This window comes from Myzus persicae, unplaced genomic scaffold (assembly GCF_001856785.1).
Source record: "Myzus persicae strain clone G006 unplaced genomic scaffold, MPER_G0061.0, whole genome shotgun sequence".
Taxonomy (NCBI): Eukaryota; Metazoa; Arthropoda; class Insecta; order Hemiptera; family Aphididae; genus Myzus; species Myzus persicae.
Genome location: NW_019104465.1, coordinates 23556 through 34626, shown reverse-complemented (window position 1 = coordinate 34626; position 11071 = coordinate 23556). Strand labels below are relative to the sequence as shown.

The window sequence follows — 11071 nt, the reverse complement described above, 5'->3', positions numbered from 1 at the left end:
TGTGTTGTCTCCGTCTTACAAGTGCGTAACATAGCAAATTGTACACTCAGCAGAACACATGTAGCTCCGTTAATTTAAAAATTAAATTGAATTAACCTCTTATAAAATCTAAAGATAAGATTATTATCTAGGCAACCTTATGGGCTTTTTATTATATTTTTATTTTAACGCGAGTTATAAGTATTTTAAGATGTACATTCTGCTGAGCGTATAATTTGCTATGTTACGCACTTGTAAGACAGAGACAACACATGCAGGTATCACGTCCTCTTAAGGTACCTTCATAACATTACATTTTCATACATTGTCAAGTTTTACTAATATAATATTGTGCTAAATAAATTTTTTTTGAATAATTTCATTTATTGATAACTATATATTTGTTTAATAAGAATATAAATGTCATAAAATATCAGAAAAAAGGCAACTAGTATAGTAGTAACTATAATTTATTTTAACTAGATGGAGCTACAAGACTTGTTTCTCACACACAATTAAAGTTAATTTTGAGACTTCTGTAAGGATGTGCACATTTAAAAATACATTTTGAACACATAAAGCCTACTCTTTAAGTATGATTTGTGAGCATAAAAAAGCTGAACCACAGCCATTTAAGAATTTATTAAAATGAGGTTTTTAACAATGCACTTAATGAAAAAACTTATAATGCTATCAAATGTAATACTGAGGATGAATACAACTGTCAAAGTAATGCACGATCAAGATTTATTTTATTGTTATTCATAGAAATACCTTCTCAAGTTGATACCAACTTAAATCTTTAAGTCCCTTAAGTAGATAAGATACTAATTCTAATGGCTTAAATTTGATTAAAATATGTTTATTTCTTAACTCAAGCTCAAAGATAGTATAATAGTTTAGGGCCTTTGAGCATCCTGTCAATATATTTAACAGTTTTGTAAAGAAGAAATATAATTAAAATACAATTATTCATAATCTCATATTTACAATTCATATTTTGCTTTGACAAAAAAAAAAATTGAAGTTAAGATACAAACTGAAGCTTATGTCTACCTATACAAACTTAAAATATTTTTTGTTCATGCGTCTTTATGTACATTTTATTTGGATTTATTTATTTGTATCTTCAGTTTGTTTTTGTGGTATATCACTTTGGCAGACGACACAGTTTCAGATTCCGATTTTGATGATTCTAGAAGATTTGAATTAATTAGGGGTTCTGGCATCACTGGAGTGTCCTTTGGTTTCACTAAAATAATTTAATTAATTAATTAATAATCGCACATGGTTATACAGATAAAATATTTACCTGTTTGTAACTTTTCCAATTCAATTATTTTCTTTTTAAGTCTTATGACTTTTTGCCTCATTTTAAACATTGTAATAGCATTACTTTCTTCTTGAATTAGTTGGAATAACAAATTAACTTTCGCTTGATAATATTTTTTTAATTCCATGAATTTTTTTTCAATTGATAGATGGAATTCTTGATAGTTATTATTTAAAGAGATAATAGCATGTTTTTGTCTATCATTTATTGCCTAAAATTGTTTTGAATTTATATTTATTAAAAATAAACTAGTTACATTCCATACGAAATTAAAATATATATTTGTTGGTACAAATACTCACATCGAGTTTAGATATTATTTCATCATTTTCTCGTCCGGTTTCTTTTAGGTCTACAACTTTGATAAAATAATGTACCAACAATTTCTTCAGTTCATCTATACTTAAAGTTGACAGACACTTCCAAAAAATTGATGTTTCATTTGAATTCTGTAAACAATTAATATCCATATTATATAATAATTTTTCAGAAATACAAGGTGCTATTTAATAGTGCATTGTATTGTTATTTATTACCGTTTGAATAAAATGTAATAAATTTTTGTCATTATTGCACACATTATTTTTCAATTCAATTAAATAATCTATGGAATCAATTGCTTCGTCATTTTCTAAATATTTTCGAATATCTTCTTTGAATAAGTTATTTTCCTTGAAAACAAAAGTATAATTTGAAATATTATTATTTATGTTTATAAATTGGACATTATATAAAAAAATAAGAATTAAATGTAATATTTTAAATTACAGGCTTCTTTAAAATCCTAACATTAATAATACTTAAATATTAGTTAACTTCAAGATTATTCTTAATGTAGTAAAATGAAACTATTTTTCATGTTTATACAGTAAATAAACTTAAAATCTTATTAAATAAAAACCTTTTGATATTTGGGATTAAACATTCCTCTAGGACGCAAACTTAAAATTTCATTTCTTAAATTTTGCAAGTCCAAAAATTCTTTTTTTAAATTATCATTTTCAATTATATTTGACGATGTATGGACTCTAATTTTTTCGATGCTTGTTAAAACCTAAAATTTCATGAAATGTACAGAAATTTTTTAAATTAATTTCATAAACATAGAATATTATGTACTCTTACTTACCCCCAAATTTGATAAATTAATTTTCAGTTGATTAATTCGTTTTTCATGTTGTATTAATAATAATGAAACTTCTTGTTTATTTCTTATATGATTATTTAGTTGGTCATAAAATATTTTTAAGCGATCATTTGAAGTTTGTAATGCAATTTGATATTGAAGTAATCTAAAACAAAACATTCATTATTATTTATTGAGACAAATTTACAATTTTTAAAAGTAAATACTTTTCTGTACTATCACTGGCAATTTTTATAATATCATTCATTTTTTTAATTTTGTCTTCATATCGTAATAGCCTATTATTTGTTCGCTCTCCATAATCTGCATCTTTACTAGTTCCATTACCATAATTAGTTTTTGATTTGTTTGCCTGACTTAAAATTTTAATATATTTTTTGTTTATTCTATTGTACTCTTTTTCAACTTTTTCTTTTGCATTCCATCTGACTTCTGCATATCTGGCAGTTTCGCTGATAAAATTTTTCTAAAAAAATTCAAATGTTTAGCAATTTATATAATTTTGTGTTTTAAAAATTAATAGTGAATAATATGATAAAAATGATAACATAGTTACCTTAATTGATATTATATCTTCTAAGTGTTTAATATTATTTCTTAATCCATCTTCATTAACAGTTATTATGCTCAATTCTTTTCTTTTTAAATCTACTACTTTTGTTAAAGTTTTTAATTCTTCTCGCTGTTTAGTAACATTGTCTAAACTTTTGTTACTATCAACATTATTTTGTGAAATATGTTGACTTGGATCAAATTCAGAATCTAAAAATTATTTTTAAATTAATTACAATTTAACTACAAATATCAACAATTTACTTTTTGTCGTTTGGCCAAAGGTATTAACATGAGTTTTTTTTTAATGTTGGTATGGGAGGTGAAACATGATTGCGTACAATTTTTATCTGCGACTTTGAAGCTTATTGCCACTAAGGGTAATTGGATATTCGGGAACAAGAGCCATCCAAAAATCCTTGGTAAAAATTAAACTATTACTTTTTATAAATGATAAAATATTGATTTTTTTAACCATTCATATTTTAGCTACCTAACATTTTAATTATTTATTTTTTAATATGACAAATGGATGACGCTCAATCCAATAGTTCTCCACTTTTGGCTATCATATAGTATTCTGTCTACCGGCAGCTATAGGTACGGTCTACCTGCAGTCAGCCAGTTTTTTCACATACATACACTCAACAGATCGAAAGCTTAGGGAGATCATCCCGTTTAAAAGTAGTTAAAAATATGTTTGGTGGCAAAGAATAAATAAATCAGATTTATTTAATGCATTTTTTAAAGACATGGCAGATGTTTTTGTACTCTGAGCAGTTTTTAAATGAAAGAACATAAAACAACACAATAGGTATTCCATATACAACAATTTTGACACAATTGATAAACATAATAATTTATGACCAAAAAGTTATTTTTTTAAATTTTTTTTGTAGAATGATAATATTATATAGTCTATAATTTTTAATCAAATTTAATTTATTGCGGTAGACCGTATACTATCTATATTTGTAAATCTCCGGTAGACTGCATGCTATATAACAGCCCATCCTTCTGTCCATGTAGTTATTTTAATTCCAAAAGAAACACAAGAAAAATATGTGCAAAACTACAACAAGTATTCATAGAAAGTTGAGTTAATTTAACCAAAAAATTCATAAAATTATTGTAACAAATGTTGTCAAAAAATAGTTATTGAAGCAGTACCAAAGCATACAATTTTAAATTGAATACACATTAATAATATATTATCTTAGTTCTTCATAGTTTTTAATTATTTAATTTTATATAGTAATGTAAAAATTTATTTTAAAGTAATATTAAAATAAAATAAAATAAAAAAATAAGTTTTTAAAATATAATATATTTATAGATACAATAGATACATAATATTATTATATTTATTATAAACTAAAAACATAAACATGGCAAAGTTGCATAGCAAATCATACGCAATAGTTTGTCTTTTAAAGTTAATTGTTTAACGCACACAATTGTGTTCGTAAAAAGGTGCATTGTATGGAATTGTGTGATATCCAACTGGGGAGCATTGACATAATATATAATAAGGTTAGTACCAATGTTTTTTCTTTGTTTTATATAATAAACCAAAATAATTATTATATAAACTCATTTAGGAAATATTTATATATCATTGCTAAAAATGAAATGTAAACAGTGGTGTGGTGAACGTTATAAACAATTTTATTGTATATATTTCAGTACCTACCCACTCTTAATCCTCTTAATAAAATATAATTATTAAGTGACGATTAATATGTTTGTTGTATTACTTACTACCAACCACCAGCCAAAAATAAATCTAATCTGTGTCTTAAAAACTAACAAAATACACTTCTACTATTTAAGAAATAGCCAATGAAAAAAATAAAAGTTACAGCTCAGATGCATTAGGTGTCGAGTGGGCACTTCAATGGATGGTGTTAAATTTGAAATCAATGTACATCATTACATAAAAAATACGATTCTGAGAGGAGATGGTCATCAGCCTACATCAAATACATTTCATGATATGTTTTTAGATATTCCTATAAATATTGTGTGTTTCCCTTATAATATTACAGCAGATTGATTTAATTTATGAATTTTTTTTTATTTAAAACATTGCATTTATTATAATATTTTGTAACATATCAAATTATTGTTATTTAGATAACTTTAGAACAGTGAATACTGAATAGGTCCATATTATTTATAGGTAATAACTACAATTAATCTAAATACAGTAGACACCGCTTATAAGACTCATTTTAGGACCAGCACAAAGTGAGTCTTATAACCGAATGAATCTTATAGGCGAAGTGGAAAAAAAAAATAAATTACGTATTTATAAATTTTATTTTACTACATATTTTGCTTTGATTTTAATACTTTAACACATATTACATATTGCATACTTTATTATTGAATAAATTTAATAATCCTGATAAAAAAAACTAAAATTATAATAGGTAAATATTACATATAAAAATATTATAAAAATTATACATTAATAAAAAATTATAAAGGTTACGTATGGTATATACGTATGTGTATTTATGTACCCGTAATTGCGATAACTGTGCAGCCGCCAGATAATCAGATACCTCACTATAATAACGATAATCGTTGCGATAAATGTGAACTTTTATCTGTGATAAAAATTATTATACGTTATAAGGTACAACAGAAACTAGGATTAATCAACACGAATATTATTTAATTTTTCAATACCAATTTATTTCTAAATTATAACCAAAAAAGTTTATTTTCTACTATTTATTTTACGAAATTTGAGTCTTATAACCGAAGCGTTGAGTCTTATACCCGATTTTTTTTTAATGTATTTTGATACGTCCGGTCCGTTCCAGACGATTTTGAGTCTAATAAGCGACTGAACCTTATATCCGTGAGTCTTATAAGCGGCGTCTACTGTATTTTTAAAATATCACTGTACTTATAAAGTTCTTAAAAAATGCAATGTATTTTATACCAAAGTTATAACACTAATACTCTATAAAATATATTAGGTACACAAGAGAGATGATTGTAGAAAGTAATACAATCATTGTTATAAGTTAACTGACTAAAATCATTAATTTAATAATATACATCTAGTATGAGTAAACTTGTAGTGAAGCTGAAAAAATAAGGATTTAAAAAGTTTTTTTAATATTAATGTACAACTAGCATAAGGTACCTACTTATGAAATAATATTAATAGGAAATGCTAACAAAAATGAATAGTTTAATTATCATGCCAACCAAATTGTAGAGCACTTAGAACAAGGAACATGGCAATATTTGGCTCCATCAGCAGACGGCCACGGTGAACACTGTATATTATGATTAATTTAAAATGTATGAAACTGGACAACACTTGGACATTCAATTAATAAGAACGGCAAATAAAGATAATGTTTTAATGACTACCTATTCATAGATCAAATGTATGGATAATATACATTTCAAACAATACTTTTATTCATCCATAGGTGAATAAATAGTTCGATTATGTGTTTCAATTGGTCTAGTTTATTTTCATAAACATTTATAAATACTTGTTGAAATATTTTTAAATGTCAATTTAGCAAAGGATAATACAAAATCTATTAAGTTAACTTCATTATACGAGGTGTGGCTATTAAATAACGAGACTATCTACTTAGCGATAAGGCATGAGTAGATAAGGGTATAATGGTAGTATATTTGTAATCTATGAATATCACTGCATTGAACAATACCAGTTTAGTCAGTTTCCGTTTAGTAATCTATGTGTAAGCGTCGTTTAAATTGACCTCTTACGTGTTGAATGTCGAAATCATGCCGGATGAAAAAATTGAACAACGTATTAACTTAAAATTTTTAGTGAAACTTGGAAAATCTGCGACTGAAAGTTTTAATTTATTAACTGAAGTATATGGAGATAGTGTCCTATCACGACCACGTGTTTTTGAGTGGCACAAACGATTTCGTGAGGGTCGTGAAGAAGTTGAAGACAATCAACGGGTGGGTCGTCCATGCTCCTCAAAAACTAACGATAACATTTCAAAAATCAATGAAATTTTGCGAAAAGATTGACGTCTGAGTATTCGAATGATAGCTGAGATGGTTAATATCGACAAGGAGACTGTTTGACAAATTTGGCCTGAGTTGTGGGAAAATGACTCTTGGATCTTGCATCAAGACAATGCGCCGGCTCACAGTGCCTTATCTGTAAAGCGATTTCTAGCTAAAAATCGAACTCCAGTGCTTCAACACCCCCCATATTCACCAGATCTCGCTCCATGCGACTTTTGGCTTTTTCCAAAACTAAAAAGTGCGTTAAAGGGCACACATTTTGAGTCAGTTGAAGCTGTAAAAACAAAAGCGACAGAGGTGTTAAAGACATTGCAAGAAAAGGATTTCCAACACTGTTTCAACCAATGGAAAATTAGAATGGAGCGATGTGTCAAACATGGAGGGGAGTATATAGAAGGGGAAAAATGTTAAACCATTAAAAAATATAAATAAAAAGTTTTTACAGAGAAAATCTCGTTATTTATTAGCCACACTTCGTACTACATAATGGTACAGAAGAAAACGTATGAATAATATGATTAATATTTTTGAAATGTAATTTTTTAATAGAAAAATATGATATGTTTAATACAGAAATAATGAATAATTGTCATTAAATTCAGTGATTATGACGAATACTTACAGTCAATGTTATGAATGAGTTCGTTGGGTGTTTGAGTAATACTTGTTCTGACGAGATAATCGAATCGATAGTTGATGTACTTGTTGTATGTGTCAAGTACACTAATTAACTTCTGATCGAATTGTATTTCATTTATAATATTGGCAATGTTTATACCCATTTTTGACGGACAGACTAAGACAGTTTACGATAAGTTTAAGTTTTAATTATCTACTACATGTTTGGTTTAATATGAAGTGAAAAGACCGCTGTATATAAATTTTAAGAACCAACAGCCGCAAAACAAAAATTTATATTATAGTAATTGCCCGTACGTTATAGTAGCAGAAACACTGAATAAAAAGATTACAAAGATGCGAATATTAAATAATAAGTTCTCGCTGAATGACAACAAAATCGAGATAGTTGAGGCGTAATCACGAATCACGACGATCTGCCGTCAATGCTGTTGAACGTACGTTTTCATTTTAGTTACAGGTGTGCGTAACGTTTCGTAACGTTTGGACGCCAGTAACTATTATATTATTGTGGAGGTTTCCGCGTTATCAGTGGACAACCTCCAATAGTCCGTCAGCACTAGACAGTAGACGTACAAAAATTATTTGTTTAATAAATACCGCTAGACGTTTGTTTAAAGTATAAATTACTTATTGAATATAGATAAATGCGGTGGCGAATTAATATGATATAACAGTTACATTTTGTTATGAGCCTTGTCGTTACCGGTATTCGGATAATTAACACCTAACAATTTTGTCGATATTAAACTTTCTGCACCTGATATTTTTAGAACATTCACTATTGACACCGAGCAATTACGATCATGAATACGATAACAGTAAGTAGGTAAAAGTGGCTATCGGCCCAAACAGCTCTCGTCCATTGCTTGCTTATTCCCACACGGCTCCCGTCGAAATGGAAAAATTAATTTTGTTTTAAGTAGGTACAGGTTATTATGATAAATAAGTGTAAAAATAACAAATATTGAAGAAGTTCTTTCTATAATTCCATACACTTATCTACAAGTTTTAGTAATTTTAAAGTTTCAATTAGATCATCAATTATTGTGGACAGATTTCCTATTCAATATTTATTTTTAACAATGCCTCTAAACACTCTTGGAGCAATGTGCTTCTAAGTTTTGTTTTAATGAAACTCAACAAAATGTCACTCGCACAAACGACTTATAACTGGATAGTTACAAATTCTTTTAAAACTTGATAGATATTTTTTAATATATGGCATCTCTTCAAAATCAACCAACCACTATCCAATTCTCACATGTATTTATTTTTTCTTTACTAATTGAATAATTTGCTTTGAATAAACTAATCTTAGTCTTTTGCTTATTTAAATTGCAATTCCAAATATTGTTGAAATTTTTTTCCATCTTCTTATTAAGATACTTTGTATTGATATAGTTTATATTGGTGTACCTATTATATTATTATAAGTTTACAAATTGTACACATATATTTATTTATACATACATATTATATATATTATATGATGTAAAGATACAAAATTTAAAATTAAAAAAAATATATATTTGGTATTCATTCAAATAAATGATGAAATAACAAGATACAATAGTTATACAATGTAATGAGTCCCATTGCACCAAAATGTATCTATAATTGTACCGCAGTAATGTAGGTAATAACCTAATAAGATGACATAAATGGTTATAGGGGAAAATCATAGACTAAACCTGATATACATCGGTTATTTAATAGTTTTTTTCAAAGAATTTTCTCAACATTAATTCATTAATTAATTTTTGAGTTTCATTGTATGTGATTTTATACGCACAAAATTAAAAGTATTCATTCAAAGTTTAATGAAAAATGTTTTCATACTCCGTTTTTTTTTCAATAACAAATGATATTTTTGTACAACACAAATTGCACATAATTTTAAATAAAAATATACTATCCTATCTATTTATAATACATTATGTCTATTAAATAAATATCCAACAGTTGTGTCCCTCTGTTGTCTTCCAAGAATTAAATCTGTAGTGCGATTGTTATCAACTAATAATGTTTGGTCTTCCATCATTCCCAAATTACCAATTTCTTCATCATCATGCATAGGAATATTATTTTTAATACATCTATTATGCAAGACCATGCATACATTTATAATGGCAGTTGATATTTTGGGTTTGTAATGCAATGTCCTGTCTTTTAATAAGCATCTAAAACAAAGTTATTTGGTGTTTAAACTATGTAAAACAATATAATATACAATATTTTACGAACACGTTAATTTTCAAACGACTCCCGTCGAAAAGGTATTATGAAGTATGAACAGGTAAATTTCCTAACGGCTGATTCTAATATCAGTATACCAATACACCGTATACCATTGTATAATTTAAATTTAACCAAACAAATAGAACACATTGACAATATCGAAAATACCAAAACATTGAACATAGGTATTATCCATACCAGCATTAATATTAAAAATTTGGGCTGAGTGTTTAGCTTATCTTTCTTTGACCAAAAGTGGCTATAAATCTTTCCACCCCAGATATAACAGCGAATTCAATTCTGCTCATCCTAATATTTTTAAGGTTATTGACTACTAACACAAATACAATCCGAGACGCAATTTAAGGCTCAAAGTCATAAATTTACCTAATATATGGTTTTTTTTATACTTTTACTTCAACATACATACATTTTTGTATGTTACACTAGTTACAAGTTAATATCCAACCATAACATAACACAGTTTGTTCAAATTTTTTTAAAAACAATTCAATTTGAATTTAGAATGTTCCCATATAATTGAAATAATAAATAAAAAATTAATAATTTATGATTATATTTATCTGTTTCAAAAAAGAAGTTGGTGATGGCCTTAGTACTTGTGTTTAACGAAAGAAACATTGCAAAGGTAGGGTAACGACAAATTCATCCTGAAAAGTATGTATTTTACAAATACATATGAATACAAAATTAATACATTAGATTCTATTTTTAGGCATATGATTGTTTGAATGATGAAGGTTATAAGCATTTTAAAGTCAACCATTGCGTTAACTTAAAAGCTCCAGATACCAATCAGCATACAAACATGATCGAGGGACTATGGTAAAATTCAAAATATTCACTGCCCCAGTATAATAAAAAAACATTTATAGCTAAATGTATGTTTTTAAAACAATGTAAGGCATTAAATATTGATCCGTTTACTGAGTTTATATGAATTGCAGATAGTCTATGAAACCCAATTACAGCAGCATACGTTGATAATGATAAAAATGATAGTGACGATGATGAGAACGATACATACATTTAGATATTACATTATTAAAAGTATTTGTGTGATCTAATATTTGTAAATGTAAATCCAAAATTAACTTAATTGCTTATCCATCACC

General features: G+C 26.9%; 1 protein-coding gene across 1 annotated transcript; it reads right to left on the bottom strand.

Annotated features, from left to right (window-relative positions):
- Positions 1 to 433: 433 nt before the first annotated feature.
- Positions 434 to 7837, bottom strand: LOC111042351 (autophagy-related protein 23-like). Its single transcript, XM_022326930.1, has 9 exons — positions 7678 to 7837; positions 3016 to 3221; positions 2666 to 2925; positions 2442 to 2604; positions 2214 to 2366; positions 1849 to 1983; positions 1615 to 1761; positions 1292 to 1523; positions 434 to 1231 (listed from the first exon to the last, which is right to left on the bottom strand). The coding sequence occupies exons 1-9, from the start codon at positions 7835 to 7837 to the stop codon at positions 1083 to 1085; spliced, it is 1605 nt and encodes a 534-aa protein (XP_022182622.1). The 3' UTR covers positions 434 to 1082.
- Between the last annotated feature and the right edge of the window lie 3234 nt (positions 7838 to 11071).

Excerpts from the sequence above, each read along its gene's own strand:
- LOC111042351 (XM_022326930.1), bottom strand. The coding sequence starts at position 7,837 with ATGGGTATAAACATTGCCAATATTATAAATGAAATACAATTCGATCAG. Across the intron at positions 1,984-2,213 it reads TTAATCCCAAATATCAAAAG|GAAAATAACTTATTCAAAGA; the intron begins GTTTTTATTTAA and ends TTTGTTTTCAAG. Across the intron at positions 1,232-1,291 it reads ATTGGAAAAGTTACAAACAG|TGAAACCAAAGGACACTCCA; the intron begins GTAAATATTTTA and ends AAATTATTTTAG.